We start from the raw sequence: 19,270 nt of genomic DNA, 5'->3' as shown, positions 1-19,270 counted from the left end.
AAAAAACTTTGCATGATAATTCTCCAACATAAGACTAAAAAACAGAAAAATAAAATAATAGTTTAAAAAACTAAAAAAACACGCTTTCGTAGCAAAATGAACTAAAAAGTGAAAAATAATCTTTGGATGATAGTTGTTGACCAATCACTTAATTTTGATGTAATACAAAAAAGCGTGGGGTGCGTCTTATCAGTTGTCTTGAATTTCTTCCATTTGTTGTCCAAGCAAAAATGTAAATAGACAGCACCCCACGCTTTTTTGTATTACATTAAAATTAAGTGATTCGTCAATTACTATCATCCAAAGATTATTTTTTACTTTTTAGTTCATTTTGCTATGAAAGCGTGATGTTTTAGTTTTTTAAACTATTATTTTATTATACTTATACCGTGCGACTATCTTACATTGAATAACAGTTGTTTTGCTTTACAAATAATATATAGGTCTCTGTTAGGAGCTTTCAACATAATTCCATAATTGATAAAAGTTTAGAATAAGTTATTTTGTGTATATGACAACAATTTTGCTTGCATCAGATATCTTGGCAGCTGATATACCGACCGCAGTATAAAAATATTAAAATTTTCTTTAGGTTTCTTGTTCATTTGCTTTTTTTTTATTTATTTATTTATATATTTATTTATGAACCTTTTTTTACCTCTGAAAAAGCTAAATTGCAAAAAAAAATAAGATTATTTTGGCACACGTACGAACGAGTTTTCTGATAATTAAAACATGCGAAATGTCTAACATTTTGCATTGTTGCACACTGTTTCTTCATTATCAAGAAAGAGAAGATTGCAGTTTACCTGAATTAGGCCACCTTGTGAAAAGGTATCGATTTCGGGCTTCAAATCCAATAATTGAAAGATTCTAACTGCAGCCACTTTAGCTTTCTGATAGTCGGGAGAAAAAGCTACGGCTTGACCAACCATCATTATGCCAACAAGCACTCCTTCAATAACCCTGAAAATAAAAATAAACGTAATAGTAGTTAGGGCAAAAAATATGTATTCAGAACCATTGGCGTTTTGTTAGTCCCTTCCCACTACACTATTTGTACCCATTTCAACTTCAGTCTACAGGTGTTAATTCTTATGCGTATACGTAATTCACCTGTGCATCATTTTACTGTGGCCACGTCCTCTGTATTGGTATATGTATGGGCAGTCTCTGTGTAGATGAGAGAAGTAGACAGACTGAGGTGTTATGATGTGTAAAACGGAAATCGCCAAATGAATCAATTAAAACTCAAATTGAGTTCTCCTAAGCATTTTTCTCGTGCAAAACATTTACAGTCCACTATCAAACCAGAGACTAGCGAAAGGTATACCGTGCTTGAAAACCACTCGTACATATGAACAATCAAGTTTCGACAAGGCACGATTATGTGGATAATTCTACTGCAGTTATGAGGAAGCAGTAGATATTGGTATAGATACTCATCGTGATCTATGAAATTCGTGCAACATCGTAAGATTGATTTCTTAAAATAGTATTTCGACTTGGGAAGAAATAACAGATAAGTGTACGAAAGGCATGTGGAAAATACATAAATAGCTCGAAGGACAATACCGAATAGCCTGCAATCATGAACAAATTGGCGTAGTTCAAGCAACTTGTAAAACTAATTACATTTAATTTATATTTTAAAGTCGAAGACATTACTGAATTAGTGAATTTTGCCGACTGAGCACTAACAAGTAAGGATGTTATAGAATTAGAAACTTTGCAATGCTAAGAGAAAGAACATATTGAACATATTTCATACTTTAGTTATACTCCTACATTGGCGATGTACGTTTTTTCCTCATCAAAGATGCGTAAAAACATTCGTGATACATGGGTTAGAGTTTGTGTTCCAAAAAATAACTGTTCCTATGTTAGATCATGAGGCTATGGATACAAACACTGATTATTTTAATAAAGTTGAACGTGGGCAAATCCTACTCAAATAATTGTTTTCGATTGTTGTCCTGGACCTCATTCTAGGAGATACAATACATTTACTGTTTCATCGTCATCATCTCTTACACTCAAACTCTCTAAAACTCCAGATAACCAAATTAAAAAACTATAACATTGCATGCGTACAGATGCAGCTTTTCTCATAAATAATTTTGAGTTACATGGAGTTTTTCATATTGTAAAAGGCTCCTCTATGTTCCCTAGGTAAGATCCACCCTTACCACAGAGCTTGCTTAAGCAGTCATAGACAAAGCTCAGATGTGAAGCGAGTACTTGAAATTTAGAGCATCCTTTAAAGAAAAACATAGAAACGAATATGTTCTATTGTGCATATTTTTTCGAACATCCGCTAAATAGAAATTACTTCGATAATTAAAGGACATGAAAGTTAAGAGTTCCATATGGTCTCTTCGACGTCATGTAAAACCTATCTCATCAAAAACAACCCTGTTGTAAAAGTTTCCCCGCCAAGAAAACCTTTAACTTTTTGCGCACCAAGCAACCACTTTCACTTTGAAAAGCTTTTCTTCAAACACGATAAACAATTTAAAGGATCTATAAATATTTCTGAGAAGTTGAAGGTGGGAGGAGGTTCTAATGGAAGTAGGTGTGATGAAGGAGGAGAAGAGGGAGGATGATAGCTTGGCAGAGATACTTTGTGGTCAAACTAGATATCATAACTTTTTAAGGCTGAGGGGTTTTGGTTTTAAGATGTGTGAAGGCCTTATTTTTTGTGTGGAAAAGTCAAAGGTTTTCTTGGCGGGAAATTTTTACAACAGGGTTGTTTTTGATGAGATATCACATCTTTTTGCATTGACATTATTACTTTGTTTGTATTTTTAGAATTGAGAACTTCAAGTCAGAAAATTTTCAATTGAAACAACGCTGTTTTGTGTTTTTAAGGAACAATAATGGCAAACCTAATCTTACGTCAATTTATTTTCTGACCATTAAGATTCTATGCTCGTTTTGTGAGAATTGGGCCGTTTAAATTTTATTGCATGCCTTGTATCCTCTCTGATGCAAAGAAAACATCTTGGATAATAAAATACTATATTTTAAATTATATTGTTTCCGAGTATTTTACAACTTCGCAATAAAATCTAGTACAGATTCTTTATTTAACGTATTATTCAACATTTTCATGAAGATTTTTTTAAAATGTTGTAAACAGCTTGAGGGCTATTTTAATCTAGCTTTTCACTTTTTATTTAATGACTTTTTTTTTAAATCATGGATTATTTTACGTTTGATGTGGTAATTTTAAGTGTTTGGTGATTTATCTTTCTTTTGATAGAAGTCTTTGCCTTGTTTATTACCTAGTTTTGTTTAAAAGTTCACTAAAAAGACGAAATAACGCATGTTATCATCAAGCAAAAAAAAAAAAACCTAAGCCATTAAATATTTTACATTTGAATGTGTCAGAAGATCTGTACAACTGTACTCGACATCAAATAGCGGATGTCCCAAATTTGCCACAGCGATTGCGCATGATGCGCGCGGACTTGGTTCATTAAGAGTCTTGCTTAAATTAACTGCAAAAATTTTGTCTGTTAACAAATTACTGCAAAACACGGATATCCACACACGTATTTCATATATTTTCAATTCATAATGTGTTATGTTTGAAAAATGCATTAATTTAGAAAATAGACAAACGAATAAAAAAGTGCTATTTTTCGCTTTTAATAAAAAAATGTATCATATTCATATATGCGTATAGTTTCATATAATGTGTCACGCAAAATATTTTAATGGTTTAACACCAATTTCGCGCCGACATTTAAAATTTCTCCCCCCCCCCCCACTTATATATATCAAAACTGAAAAACAGGGGGAAGGAAATTTAGTATCGGCAAAATTGGGGGGAGGGCAGCATTCTAATCTTATTCATTAATTTGTTTCTCTGCTTAAATATAAACAAACAACCAGAAGCGGATACAGAAAAATCTGTTCTAGAGGCACGGGAAATCGAATGCCCCCCCCCCCCCCCGCTTTTGATATTTCATAACCAAGTTTTAATGACTTTACTTTTAAATGTGCGTGTTTTTAATTTTTTCTTTTTAGGATTCCTTCAAGCCAATGAATCTACTTCTAAGTACTCGACTCTACTTCTAAGTACATGAATATTATGCACTAATATACTTTGAATGAGGACGGAAAACATCTTTCACGTTTCAAGCCAACTCAATATAATGTCACCGAGATGCTAGACAATGATTAGCGGGAATTTACTTAGGATCATTGTCATAATGATTATAACACGAGGGCAAGGTTATTAAATAAACCCATACCTCACATGAGGTTTTTTTTTTAATTACATAATTTATGAAGAAAATCATAGCTTCATAACATATAAGTTTTACTGAAGAATTCAGAAACTTTTTTTGTGTGAATTTCAAAACAATTGCTGAATTGTTCTTAAAGTCATGATACATTTGAGATAACATATCGATACTATATGCCGTTTCAATTACAAATTATGGTTTTCCAAGAAACTACCATATGATTTCTTTCCTTTTGCATTTTTTATAAGCTGAAAAATAAATCTATCATTTCGCAAATAGGTTCCTGGATCAAAATGATTCTTTTAGGTGTCAGGTGAATTTCAAAACAATTGCTGATTTGTTCTTAAAGTCATGATACAGTTGAGATAACATATTTATATTACATGCAGTTTCCAATAAAAATCATAGTTTTTCTAAGAAACTACCATATAATTTCTTTCATTTTGCATTTTTTATAAGCTGAAAAAGAAATCTATTATTTCGCAAATAGGTTCCTGGATCAAAATGACTCTTTTAGGTGCGCCAACACATTTTTTTAAAAAAATATGTTAAATATTGATTCTATCAAAGAAGAATTAGCGCATCGCGATAATACGGTTCCTTGAATTCGAATCCACTGACTTAAATCTATTCTGCAACTCTGGGCCTTTGACTCCAGTAATACTTCTTTAGCAAACAAAAATGCTTTTATTCAAAACGTGATGTGTGTGTTTTGTGGTCTTTTTAACAAATGACATGAAAAAAAAATGCAAAAGAAACGTCAATTAAAAAGCAATAAATTAAATAGTGAAATTTATTCATCCTTTTGGAGGGGGCACGGGCCCACTGTACCCCCTCTAAAATCCGCTACTGCAGACAACATGGACTGCAGACAACATGGACATTAAAACAGAAAGCTCAATGAGCCAAGTCCGCGCATGCGTAGTCGCTGCGGCAAATTTGTGATATCTGCGATTTAAACGTCTAGTAGCAACTGTTGGATCTGTTTTTTAGTCTTGATTGATTTTCATTTCTTGTGACAACTTTTAAATAACTGTTAGATCTGCTGTAACCTTGCAATTTCAGTCAGAGATTAACAAAACCTATGAGCTTGGAGTAAGTACATAAGAATTAAGAGGTAGTTAGTGATTTTCAAACTTTAATTGCTCCGGCCTAGGATGTTTGTATATGTATAAAAAAAATTATTACCGTAGCCACCTAGGGGCAGTTACAGAACCCCGGAAAGGTGCAATTTGGGGGGTAAAAACGAGGGGGGTCAAATGGCACAAAAGGCACATCAGTAGGGCACAAGGAATGTGTGTGTGCGAAATTTCAGCTTGATTCCTCTGTTCGTCTGGACTGTAGGCCTGTCAAAGAAAACGAAAACTTTTTTGAACAGCAATTTTCTCACTTAAATTTCTCTTCCCCCTGATGGTCCAGGGGATTGTATTTTAATTTACGTCGTTAAGGGCCACTAGAGATTGAGTATACCAAAAATCAACTCCGGGGGTCTTTATGAGGCTGAGATACAGAGGGGTGAAAAACCCAGAAAACCCCAAATTGTACTGTAGTGTTAAACTGTACTTAGTTGCGTTATTTTCTTTTGCCTTTCTTGGCGGTGGATTTGCTTTTGTTGGCTGCTGACGTTTGGTTTCCTTGGCGGTAGGCATTTGATGTTCTTGGTGGCTGGGACGCGCCAGCGTCCCGTGAACAGTCAGAGAAAAACTCATAAAACCGTAACGACAACAAATTAATAAAAGCTAGATTTGTGATAGTGGTAAATTTAAGCAAATGGATTGTGAATGAAATACTTGAGTGTAAATCATAATTTGAGCAGTTTGTGTGCTGATTTGATATTCTCATATAAATAATAACCGATGATCGAGTAACCCGCGCGTTTCCACGACATGATAATTTGATAACATGTTTTTGGTAATGTTTAAAATGCATGGAAAGGCTTCATTGTGAAAAGACTGAACTCGAACCGGTAACTTAACTGTTTTACTGGTAAGACAGTTATTTTAGGGGAATGAAGAATCAACAAGCAACGAAAAAATTAAAAATTAAAGAAAAAAACGACTGAGTCGCAACTGTAGAACCAAGAGGGAAAATTGAAAATCCTCTTTTAAAAGCCTTATATTATTAAAATCAATGTCAAGTATTTTATTTGCTATTGAATAGAAATTGGCAACAGATAAAAATTTTAAATCATTGCGTTTTATTTCCTTGTCGGCGTGAATTCATTTATCAATCGCGTGAAGAAAGGCTTAGCCGTTATTAAAATCTGCTTTAGAAAAACGATATAATTCGAATTCTATGAAACAATGAAGTTCCAAACACATTCTACCAGACGCGGAAAAAACATTCGTTTTATTTTGGTATTAAATTTTAAAATTTTTAACTGTTTTCACTGCAAAAATCGCGTAAAACCTTTTAGAGGTTTTTAATTAATATCTTCGTTAATAAATGTCATCCAAAGATGAAACCTAGCTAAGAACACTCTTGAAAACCTCTCCTTTCGAACATTTTTTTTTTTTTTTTTCAAAATCGGTCCGTCCGTTTAGGCGCTTGAGTGCCACAGACAGATACACAGTCACGTCAAACTTATAACCCCCTTCCTCTGTGTGTCGGGGGTTACAAAAGCGGTTGAAAATTAAAACGATCCACTGGAGTTAGGGTTACAATTTCAACTATCAAAATATCACCAAACAGGCAATGGCTTTGTTCAAGGTAGAAGCAATTTTCACCCGTCATACCTTGACGGACGACCTTCTTGTCCTCAATATAAAACAGTATTTCATGAACATAAAAACATTCTTCTGAATGTGCATTTCACTTTTTTGAAAAAACTATGTATACAGATGGCATTAAAATGTATTATCACATATTTTCACCCCTGCCAACCATAAAATATCATTTGCAAGAACTCCAACTTTCACGAAAGTCATATTTGCTTTCATTATAATTGAAGTATTCAAATGATTTATAGCACAGGTATAACTAATTCCCAAGAAACAACCAAGTTGTGTGTTAAAGCAAAAGACTTGAGTTTCTCTTACTAGACGCATCTTCCATCTAAAGCTAAAACATTTGGAACAAGCTCTATGAAATATTTTCGATTTCAGCAATAAAATAATTTGTGTAAGAATGTCGATTAAGCGAAGATTATTTTTGAATGAAATGATGATTAATCTGATGTAGCACCTAATTTGTTGAACAAAATTGATTCATGTAGGGGAATGTGGGGCAAAGTGAAATGGTAAAGATGACTGAGTTTTCTCAAAATGAACAAATCGGAAATTTGTTTTGAAAATTGCAGTACATAAAGAAAGAACATTGTATATTAGAATAAAACTTGCGTTGAAACAGTATTTTTTATTTTTGGCAGTAAATTTGAGTCTTCAAAAAAAAAAGTGGAAATTTTTCACCTTTTTTTCATGGAGCAAAGTGAAAAATAAAATATTTTTCTAATGAAATACTATCTATTCGAATACAAAACATATTTCTGATCAAAAGAATCAGTAAATAAAAGGTTGAATAAATAAATGAAAAGACAATGAAACAATAAACGAATCATTAAATGAATAAATAAATTTATATTTGAAGAAAAATAAATGAGCGAGTAAAAGAAAGCATCAATAAGAAAACTAGTGAATGGATGAATAAATAAGTGAATAACTAAATGAAGGAATGTAAATGAATTAATTAAAAAATGCAAATGTAAGTGATTCATATTAAATGATTGAATGAGTAAATGAAAATGCTATTTTACTTTGCCCCATCCACTTTGCCCCGTATGCACTTAACTAATCGTACAATTTATTTAAAATACAAATAAGCTTAATATTAACTAAATTAATGCTTATTAAGAGGTCTCAATTAATATTTAAAAGGTTAATAAAAATAACTTTATCATTTTATAGTTACAAAAATAATTTTTTACTTACAACAAAAAATTACAATACAAGTATCATTTTTTAAAGATTGCCTGTATTACCAAACTCTTTAATTTTCGGCGGTATTTTTTTCCTGACGGGAATAGACTACATATGGTACTATATAGTTAAAATAATAGAAGATAATTTGAGGTAGAAGCATAGAAAATATTCCACCATTTCACTTTGCCCCATGTTCCCCTACATAAATTGCAAAAATGGTATCAGAATTAGTTCAATATCTCTACATAACAGATCAGACAAAATCTGACTTACTTTAAAAGATTTGCATACTCTAATTCCCCTTTAGAGACCAAACGGCTGCCGTAGTACATAGTAGCAGCATAAGCGAAAGCCTGGATTCCTTGGGCAAACCCATACGACAGGCCTCTCACGTGAGATTTCAACCTTGACTTCCTGAAATTTAAAAGACGAAGTACATAATAAAGAATCGAACTAGTTAAAAGCTAGCCGCCTGCTAGTAACAAGAGAATACTTTACAAAATCTACTTACACTGCATATGTGAAGCAGTGCAGAGAAAACGTCATTAAAGAAAAAGAAAGCCAGAAGTTTGTAACAATTAATTTCTATATTGCAGAGGCATGCTTTCGAATATACTTTTCAAAACTCTTGTCAGTATTATTACATAATACAGTAAAACCTGTCTACAACGATACTGTTGGGATCTAATAAAATATTGTTATAGACAGGGTATCGTTATAGACAGTTTGATTATTTATGCTGAAATTTTGCTGGGACCGAGGAAAATATCGTTATAGACTGGTTTATTGCTATAGACAGTATCGTCATACACAGGTTTCTCTTTAACATTATTACTTTGATAAAAATGTTTGAACTTACTTATAAGGAGTAATTAATGCATCACGAAATTGTACAAAAAATGTGGTTTCTTGATGCAGGGAGGCTACGGTCCTAATGCCTTCAATTGCTTCGATCGCTACCTGTTTTAAAAACATGTAAAAAGTCGGCATTAATATTCAAAATGAACGTGCAGTTGCAAGATTTATCATCAATAGTATACAGGTAAATAAAATATGTGAAATAGAGTAGATCGAGGTTAGTTGGGCGTAGAAGAACGTTAATCCATTAGCAATACTTAAAAATATTCATAAAATGTATCGTTCGTTCTAAAAGTGAGTTATATCCTTGTTAAGCATTTTACTAAGCCTTATTATTAAAACCTCCTGCAATTTTTTCCTTTAAGGAAGAATTGCAAGTGTTTAGCTACCGTTTGTCATCAGATAGTTATTTTCATAGCTTAGAATTTTTTAGTTTGATTTTGCACTTGAATTTAGGCTAGTACGAGTCACCTTCATCTCTGATCTCTCATCTCTGATGTCTCATTCTCTCTCTTAAATTATTTTGTTCGGGAATAGTTATGACACACGTTAACTGTAATGAGGGGTGCTTATTAAGTGTTGCGCTGATTTTAAAAAAAATCATGAAAAAAACTATTTTAGATTTATTTATTTATTTATTTTTATTTTTTATTTTATTTTATTTTTTTTTATTTTATTTTATTTATTTTATTTTTTTTATTTATTTTTATTTTATTTTATTTATTTATTTATTTATTTATTTATTTTTTTTTGACAATCATTAAGTTTTTCATTGTTTTCACTTGACCGTTGAAGGACGTCCGTACTTTGATTTTTGAACCCCGGTCTCTGCAGCACTAACGTCGACCGGCCACTGCAGGTGCTGCTTCTTCAGCAGCACTGTTCCACCAGAAGCCAGTTCTCCTGGGCATGTCCATATCCTACACAAACGACTACACACATACGCACACTTATTAACTTTTAAAAATTTCCTTCGAGAAGTAAGAACGTTTTCCTGTCTTCTGTGCTTTCGATCTTTTTTTTTTCTGTATTAATCATTTCTATTTTCCCTACTTTTATGCAGTTATTACATTGACCTCGATCATAATACTCGAATTGAGGATTTCGTGAAAATCAACCAGATCTAACTTTAGCTGCTTACCTTAGTAGCTCCTTCTGTAGCAGTTTTTTCTCCAATGGACTGTCCACTCACAATCGTTCCTTCCAAATAAGTTGCCAAGAGAACAAACGGAACGAAGGCCAATACAACCAACCCAATTTTGTAATTGTAGTAGAGAGCTATGAAAACGCAAACTCCCATCGTGGAGATCGCTTGAAGTACCGTGGATATTCTGGAACCAGTGCACTATAAACGAGATCATAACCATGAAGAAGCATCACAACAAACAACAACCTAAGCATCGTGCATGAACTTAAAAGAAATATTTTATTCATCTAAAATTGTAGTCACAGTTGTATAGGAATAGAACAAAATAAGAAACAAAGCAACAAAGGAATACTAGGGCTGTCATAGCAAATTTGCATGCGTTCAAAAATTAGATAAAAGCAAAAACAAATGTGTAGGAGTTGTGGAACTTTTTCCTTTTATAAAGGGAGACTTGCAATTGTTTATATGTGAGATTATTTCCTTATTAAACTTTAATTATTACTCAGAGCCCTGAAATTCATCGACTAATGCATCTAACTAATGCATGAGCAACTAATGCGTGGAAAACCATATTAATAATTTATGTATACATGAGTTAAGGCTATAATAAAAGATTAAGGTACAAATGTCAATATTTTCTCGTTTTCGCTTTGTTTGAGGGAGACACACCCAAACTCTTAGATAGCTTGAGCGCCATGTATTTCCTTTAAAAAGCTGAATATATTTGGGTAGAGTAATAGTACAATGCTTGGAAACTGAACTAGAACCTTAATAACACGTAAAATGTTTTAAAATATGTCTAAATAAAATTTTAAAAACCGAAGAAAATAATTTTTAAGAAAAGTTAAGTAAGAGAGTTACTAACAAACATACAAGTGAAGCTAATAAAAGCGTGTTAATAAAAAGGAAGAGAACACGTTTTTCTTTTACAAGTGCTTCTAAAACTACCTTATAATCGTACAACTTCAAACCGAGTTGCTTTCCAATTCTTATCTTTTCCCTTCTGAATTTTTTTTTTTTTTTTTTTTTTTTTTTTTTTTTTTTTGAATTATGTAAAACTCAAAAGGTGGTAGTTAATTTCAATTTATACAATCTGCTTAACAAATGCGATTCCGATTTTTAAATAATAATGATAATAAGTTTTATTTAAAAAAATGACGACGGTGACAGCTATTAAATGAACAAGTGTGTGTCAACAGCAAAAAAAGTTTATGATGAAACTGTTTTTCACATGCTTCAATGAAACTTGGTTTCCTACTGTATGATATTTCATTTTGTTGATTATGGGCAAAATTTACTGTAGCAACAGAGCTTAATTATTAATTTATGTTTTAAATTACTTACCCCTTGAACGCTGGATGCATCAGATGTTAGTCTAGAACATAAAGATCCCACACTGTTCTTAGGATGATCAAAAAATGTTATGTCCTGCAAAAAAGATATTTTCTTGAAATTTCAGGCTTAAATTTTCATATTTGTTTGAAACCCACGCACTTACACCATTATATATATTTTAACTCTGAGGGGCCAAATTAATATGACCACTAGACATGTTATGCAGATCAGCTATAACTCCTCGTTTTTTTTTTTTTTTTTTCGCTAGAGGGCAAGATAGCTATATAGAGGGATTGCAGGACAAGTAAAGAATCTAGTTCGCTGAGGGTTTTTTTTTCCTTCAAAAAAATGATCTAAGAATGCTGCAACTGATTTTGAACACGGATGACTGTAGACTCTTGAAGCGTTGGAATGAGCTTCAGCAAAATGGCTGCATTTATGAAGTGTTTGAGAATAGCAGTTATTAATGTTTTCAGAGACTGAACTACCAAGTAGAAACCGGATCTTCATGTCAGAGAAGTGACACTGAATGCTGGAGTTTAAAGAAGACTTTTCAAAGTTGTTCAGTCCAACAAAACAGCAACAGTACTTCAAATTGTAGGAAAAATTAATCTAGGATCGACTATGAAAATCTCTGATCAAACTTTTCGCTGCACATTACACTGTATAGTGACTAGTTGCGAATATCAAGAAAACAGCGAACCCCACTTCATTGCTACGATACGTAAAGCTAGTGGAGGAAATATTATGATCAGGAATGTTTTTCCTTGGCATTGTATGGATATTTTACTACGTGTGGAACAACGTGTGAATGTTCAACGGCCTGTAATTGTTATCGCCGATGAAGTAAATCCACTTATGTTCACAGTGTATTCTGCCAAAGATGAACAGACCCAAGAGTAAAATGAAACCTGTCATAAAGCTGGCAACGTCCACAAATAGTTAGTGGAACATGACAGAAAATACTTCCTTGCTTCTTCGGCCTGCACAGGCACCCGTTTTCAATATAATTGAGAATCCGCAGGATGAAATCGAAAGTAACACTAGACAGCTAGATCCAGTACCTTTAAATCTTAAAAAATTGGAAAATGAAACCTATTACATTATGATCTCCAAATTCCTCATACCACCTAACAACTCCTCATAGCCTTCACACCAAATAGAATACATGTAGTACTTCAGGCAAAAGGCAGCTAGCTCATCATTGAATTGAGATGGTCGTCATAACAATTTGGCCAACCACTGTGAAGGTCCAAAATCTAGCAAATACCAACATTAAGCGGTGAATTTGAGCATTCACATACCAAAGACATCGGGTAAATACCGAATATTCTTGTGTATCACAGGTAAAAGTCAATTCACCAATTTTGGTCTTTCATGGTAACATATATAAATATACTACTAGCTGAGCCAGTCAATGTTGTTCTGCCATGTAAATATTTTCTATTTTTCTAATGAATATTTGGTTATTAATTAAAAAATAACAAATGTACTCATTGGGCTAAAAAAGATTTTTTTTTTTTTTTTTGCAGTTTGATAAGGTTCAAACGTTTAAATAATACAATACTTACAATGGTGATGCAAATGCATCAAAACATTTTAATGTAAAAGAAAAAAAAATAAGTATCAGTCTTCTTCATACCACGACGCTGATTTCTAAAGTTCGAATTGAAGAATTTGAATTTGTATTGCGGCTTAGAAGTTTTTACAAATCCTTTCACTACGAACTCAGAACTAAATCTGAAGTCCTTTTTCTTACTGTAGAAACGATTCAGAAACGTTCCTGGAAAGTGATGAGCAACTGATGTGCCCAATTTCTGTCTGCATTGGCAATGACGTCACTACGTAGCGTAGAAAAAACGAGTTAACAGGTAAAACGTCACACTTTCTTACTACCTACTGGCGAATTAGTGGATATCGCCAACTGTTTGTGAGCTGTTATTGGTTGGTGCGTTCGATTTAAACGGCCCTCCACGCTGCACCGCTCGTAAAAGTGAAAATATTTAACAATTTATAGAAATGATGACAGGAAAAAGGTTACATAAATGCGTGATTTTTATAAACTAATCCGATTTCTAAAGCAAAGTGCCGAATTTCATCCAAAATTCATACACCGCGCTGAGGACTACTTCCTTCGCTTGGTCCCAGCTTATTTCTCCATTAGCAAGAAAGATTGCAGCCGACTATAGTCTCACTGTAGGGTTAAATATCAGTAGAGATATGAGCATGCTTTTGTAATATTAACGATATCTTACTTGAAAAGAGGAAACTACAAAATTACTTCTACTTTTGAATTCTAATTTTTTATTTTCACTGTAAATCTTTAACATCCTTTTCATTCAACACATAGCAATTAGCTCCGTCCATAAACGTATAATAGTATAAACAAGAACGACTTACCTGTGTAATTATATTTGCAAAAACCATTTTTCTTAATCTTGATGTTAACTTTTCACCAGCAACAGTAAACATGAAAATCTAAAAATAGCCAAAAATTAAAATACAGCGCTTTCAGAGAAAAAATTTAACTCTCAAAAATAAAACTTCTTAAGAAATTACTCATTCACATTTTACTTTAGAGATCGTCCACAAATGCTGTCACGCTTTGAGGAGAAAGGGAGGTTTATAAAATTGAATTTGTGACATCGAGAGAAGGAAGGGTAAAGAAAAACTGTGACATCACACTTTTTTATAACAATATACTCATGAAAAAAGGGGGGGAGAGAGAAAGGGAAGCTGAAGCATAACACTTTGTGACAAAAACGGGTGGAGATCAAATTTGTTGAAGAAAAATGCGACATCACTTAGGGACAGCTTTTTATAAAGGAAAAAAACATCACACATTTTTAGATTAAGTATGAAAATTTCTCTTCCTTTTTCTTTGGCAGAGGTCAATGCTGGGTCTTTTTAAGAAGCGTTTTCCTTTACCATCGGTAGCAAAATGCGCTGAACAGGGTACCAAAAAAGGGATCTTCTGTATAGTGGTGGACTTGTCGTTAAAACTCTTAGTTATAACGAAATCAATATTTTGTCAAACATTTCGCATTCCATTTGTATTTTTTAAGAAATGTCAACATGGATTACTCGTGATTTTTGTGACTCCTTTTATAACCAAATCATGCTTAAATATTCTCTTGAGAGAGGAGGATTTAGTTGGTGTCTCTGTATCTTGGTTTTTAATTATCGTGTGCAAGACATAACGCTGAAAACTGAAGAGGGATTCCCTTTAAAAGGATTCCACTATTAAGTAGTCAAGAAAAAGTTATTCGTTGTTTGATGTTGTGTCCATAGTTATAAACACAATGGGAAAATTGGGGTGCCATTGCATAGAGTGGTTGAACTGTTTTGTTTACAGATAAGCCAACACAAGAAAGATTTACGTAACAAAGAGAGGAAAAAATACCTAGGATACCGGTGGGAATCAAACCCACTGCATCCGGCATATGAAGCAAACCACATAGATACGGAGGCTTCTTACTTATTTCAACGGAAGTACCACATTTGTTCAAGAGATCTTTTTATACTATTTTTAGGGTAGAGTTCTTTTAATGCTGTCCAAAGCATTTTCTATCACTAACAGATGCGGAACATTAATTAAACTGGATCACGCATTGCTTTAGACCAAGGGAAAAAATAGCCTGAAGGTACCACCATAACTACAACAACAAATTTCATCGTCAGGAAGTAAGCTATGGAACATTTTACTAAGTCTGAAAGCTTTTGTGGAATTATTTCAGTAATAGAAGGAAGAATATTTTCTTGATGGCAAATTAACTTATCAAATGTGAGAGCTTAATAAACGGGAAATTCTCGGTTTTATCCCGGTTTTAAAATTTTGTAAACTATTGCACTTACCACTATAAATGCTATAAATGATGCATAAAAATAAAGATAAACTGTCCAATTTTTTTGAACGTATATAACTACTTAAACGTGCATGTTCCACACTAGCGCAGCCAGAAATTTCTTCTGGAGGGGGTTTTTTGGTCACAACAGTCCTTACACGTGTATAATTAACAACTGTATTAGATTGGCAACAAGATTCAAACCGAGACCTCTGGGGGGTGTTTTTAACCCCCCCCCCCCGCACTACGCTGGGCCACTGATGATTGGCAGTGCAGGTGATGATGATTTACCCTTTATGCGTAGGCCGGCCAGATCCCCAAACCTAACCCTTTTTATGGGTTTTCGTCAAAGACAGTGTTTATACACCACTATTGACTGCAACATTGTAAGACCTGAAAGCTCGTATATGTGTGGCAGTGCGAAAATTCGATAGTGAAACACCCAAATATGTACGTTAGATGTGTGTCGCGTTACGAAAGGCGCACACATCGAACGTTTGTGAGTGAAAAGAAACTTGGACAGTTTATCTTTATTTTTATGTATCATTTATAGAGCTAAGTGTAGTAGTTTATGAAATATAAATTTTTAAAACCGGTATATTCTTTTGTGCTAACCTGCTATTGTGCTGTGACAAAGAGAGTTTATACGCCATTGGAACGAGAGAAAAAACTTTCATTGATTTATTATGCCCAAACTCTCAAGCTTTCTCTGTTACATAAGCAGTTGGAATAACACACACACAAAAAAAAGTGCAAATGCATTCCATTCACATAACATCAAGTTATCAAAATCTTAATACAATGTACCTGTAAGAACGTAAAAATGAAAGATGTGATGGCCATGAGAACAAAAAGGAGGCAGAAAAAAGAGTTGCTCTCTTGCATTTCCTCTGTGCTCTTTGCTAAAACCTGCCAGAAAGGTAAGTCAATACATTAACACAAACATCGCATAACACGAATCGAAGCAGTGAAATTCACATGCCACTTACACCAAGTATGTCGCCGAATATGATCCCAAACAGTGGGAAATGAAATCCCATGAGTGCAGCAGAAATACAACCGACAAGGGCGTAAGGCCACTCGGGAGCCGAAATTTTTAGTAATCGCATCTTTGCTGGAGATGCTTTAACTATCTCCTCTTCATCCTGAAACAAAGAAAAAATGGTAAAGTAACATTCAAATATAACAATAAATTTCATTTTAAACATTGATACTTAAGAGTCATTTTTTTATAGTTGGACAAAGTGAATGGGGGCCTGATAGCTGACACCTTCAATTTTCCTGAAACTTTAAGGATATTTTACTAGTATTTGTGATAAGAAAAAGTGAAGCTTCTTTCCTTCTAATTTGACTTGTTGGCAATCGAGTGGAGGTCAAAGTTTAGGGTCGTGAGAACAGAGTTAAATATATGCTAGCTTTGCTTCAAAAACAATGAGTGAACCAAACCAATTATTTTAAATAAGGATACTACTTGATACTAGGTACATTCTAGTATAAATATTTTAGTGACTCACTCGTGGCTTTGAGGGCAAAGGTCAATTGAAAATGCATTTTTTAAAACTTTTTTGCCTTGCTTGAACCCGGATATCTGCTAGAGCCGTGAGTAACCCTCGGAAATAAGTATATGATTAACTACTCATCACAGTATAGTACTAAGAAAAATATAAAATAGATTTTGTTTCGCTTGGCTTTAGTAATTAAACGCTCTCGAAGTCGATGATTTTTTAAAAACGGTCAAGTTTAGAGGTCAATAACTTTGATTACGAAGGGTTAACAACTTTAGGACACAGCTGTAGTTAGGACACAGCTGTAGCATAGTCCGAGTGGTAAAGTTTAAGGTCCAGGTTAGAAACCCATGGCAACTAATCAACTTTTTTAACTACGCGATCTCAAAGTTGATAATTTGAAACAACAAGAATCAAAGTTTTAAGTCACTCGATAACGCCTGAGTCAATAACTTTGAGCAAGCGCTGTAATTATGCTCTACGTGGTGTAGTTTTAGGCTCATGTCAGAAAACCTTGAGATCTAATCATCTTATTTAATTAAACGGTCTCAAAAATGATGATTTCAGTTTAAATTTTATTTATTTTCTTCGAATTATGTTCATCAGACGAAATGAGGTATATTTATTTTTTTTAGAAATCAGTTTGAAATGTTAAAGAGATGTAATTGATGACATAGTTTGCAGCTTTGTTAAAAGGAGAGAATATTGATCAGATGCTAGAAAGGCGATGTTGGTGTGTGGGAAAGCGGGCTCCTTTAATTCAAAAAGGAAATTCTTGTGTGTTTGTGTGTTTTGAGTTTTGTCACTTCTGTTGCAGGGAAGCAATATTCTAATTGTTATTTTTTAAACATGACTTAACTGTTACCTATTTCAATAGATTTATTAATATATTTATTTATTTGTTCAGAGTGTTTTTGAAGTGCTACCAAATCGCTTCAGGTTTGTGCGTGTGTTTCAAAGCTTACTGTGGGTATTTTTTTTCCCAACATTTTTTTCCCCTGCAAATGAATACCACAACAATTTCACTACCAAATCAAAACTTACTTCAAGAGGAACTTCGTTCTGCCCACTTCCGGCAGAAGTCTGTCTGTCCAGTCGATTGCTAACGGTTGAAATTTGCCTGTGCAAAGAAGCCTTTCCAGAAGAAAATTGGCGTTGAATTCTTCCGGGTATAACTTCATCAGAGTCACCACTTAGTAAGCTCATTCTTCTGTCTAATTCACGTAATTCATCGTTCAGTTCTTCCTCCTCATCATCATCTTCAGCACTCTTAGTCTGCAAAAATGCAATAACTCACTGGTTCATTAAGTCTTTGAGTAAACGAGAGTTCCAGACTTTACAACGCTTTGAAAACATTTTGCTTTCTAAGCTCCGTACAATGCACGTTATGTTTTGCTTTCATAACGACACGTGTATTTCCCTCGTTAACGTTTTTCCTACATTGCCACCTTATGTCATATTGTCTTTAATATTTTTAAGGTACTGTGGCACATGATACGAAATCGTTGGCGTCAAAGAGGTATTCGTTAAAAGTTTACGGCTGATGTATTGACATAAACATGCATTTTACATTTACTGTATTTTTTATAAAGCAAACTGCCTCTACTGACTGATTGGTAAAGTGTCATGCGACAATACTGCTTGTTATTTAAGGGCATGTAAGTGACAAAATTGGATGAAGTCTCATATTTTCATGCTTTTAGCATATTTTTGCGTTTTATAATCAAAGATATTTAGTGTTTGAAAATGTCGCACAGAACTTTATTGTAACATTTTCAAACGTCATCAAAGTCTGGATTAAACGCAAAAGCGGTGTTACTTTTCTCGGAAATATCAAGCGGGTGCAACTCACATACTAAACTACGAAACTTGCAGAATGAGCTATTTTCAGGGAGTACTTTGCTTTCTCTTGAATATCCTTATATGTAAAATAGAGAATTCACAGTTCGAGTAACGCTCCTGCACTCACCAACAATGAAATTCGCACCATAGCATGATAATTTGATAATATTTTTCGGTAATGTTTGACATGCAGGGATATTTTAGCAAGGCTGAACTGGATCCGATAACATCACTGTTTTACTGGTAAGACTCATTTCAGGAGAATAAAGAAACGAAAAAGTTGTCAACAATTAACGCTATCTACCAGAGTACAGGGTTAATCCACTGAAGTTAGGGTTAAAATTTCAACTATCAAAATATCACCAAACAGGCAATTGCTTTGTTTAAGTGTAGAAGCAATTTTCACACGTCATACCTTGACGAGCGATTTTCTAGTGATTAAACTGCATTTCTCTTACACGTAAAAATATTTAACCATATGAGGCAGTGAAAAGCAAAGGGGTGTAAGTGGAATTTTTGTAATTTCGAGTAAAACGCGTATAAAGATTACGTCCTAAGTTGACTC

The 19,270-nt window shown here is 33.6% G+C and overlaps 1 protein-coding gene across 1 annotated transcript in view; it reads right to left on the bottom strand.

Annotated features, from left to right (window-relative positions):
• The window catches only part of LOC129235326 (ATP-dependent translocase ABCB1-like), a 119,592-nt gene that overhangs the window by 15,765 nt on the left and 84,557 nt on the right, over nucleotides 1–19,270 (bottom strand). Inside the window, exons 16-24 of the mRNA XM_054869093.1 lie at nucleotides 17,908–18,138; nucleotides 16,348–16,503; nucleotides 16,166–16,267; nucleotides 13,914–13,991; nucleotides 11,523–11,606; nucleotides 10,173–10,376; nucleotides 9,033–9,133; nucleotides 8,447–8,587; nucleotides 810–966 (exon numbers count right to left, since the gene is read on the bottom strand). Coding sequence (XP_054725068.1) covers nucleotides 810–966; nucleotides 8,447–8,587; nucleotides 9,033–9,133; nucleotides 10,173–10,376; nucleotides 11,523–11,606; nucleotides 13,914–13,991; nucleotides 16,166–16,267; nucleotides 16,348–16,503; nucleotides 17,908–18,138 — 1,254 coding nt within the window. The remainder of the gene's footprint in view (nucleotides 1–809; nucleotides 967–8,446; nucleotides 8,588–9,032; nucleotides 9,134–10,172; nucleotides 10,377–11,522; nucleotides 11,607–13,913; nucleotides 13,992–16,165; nucleotides 16,268–16,347; nucleotides 16,504–17,907; nucleotides 18,139–19,270) is intronic.

Source organism: Uloborus diversus, chromosome 1 (assembly GCF_026930045.1).
Source record: "Uloborus diversus isolate 005 chromosome 1, Udiv.v.3.1, whole genome shotgun sequence".
Taxonomy (NCBI): Eukaryota; Metazoa; Arthropoda; class Arachnida; order Araneae; family Uloboridae; genus Uloborus; species Uloborus diversus.
The sequence above is the reverse complement of the archived record's forward strand: the minus strand, read 5'-3'. Positions and strand labels throughout refer to the sequence as shown.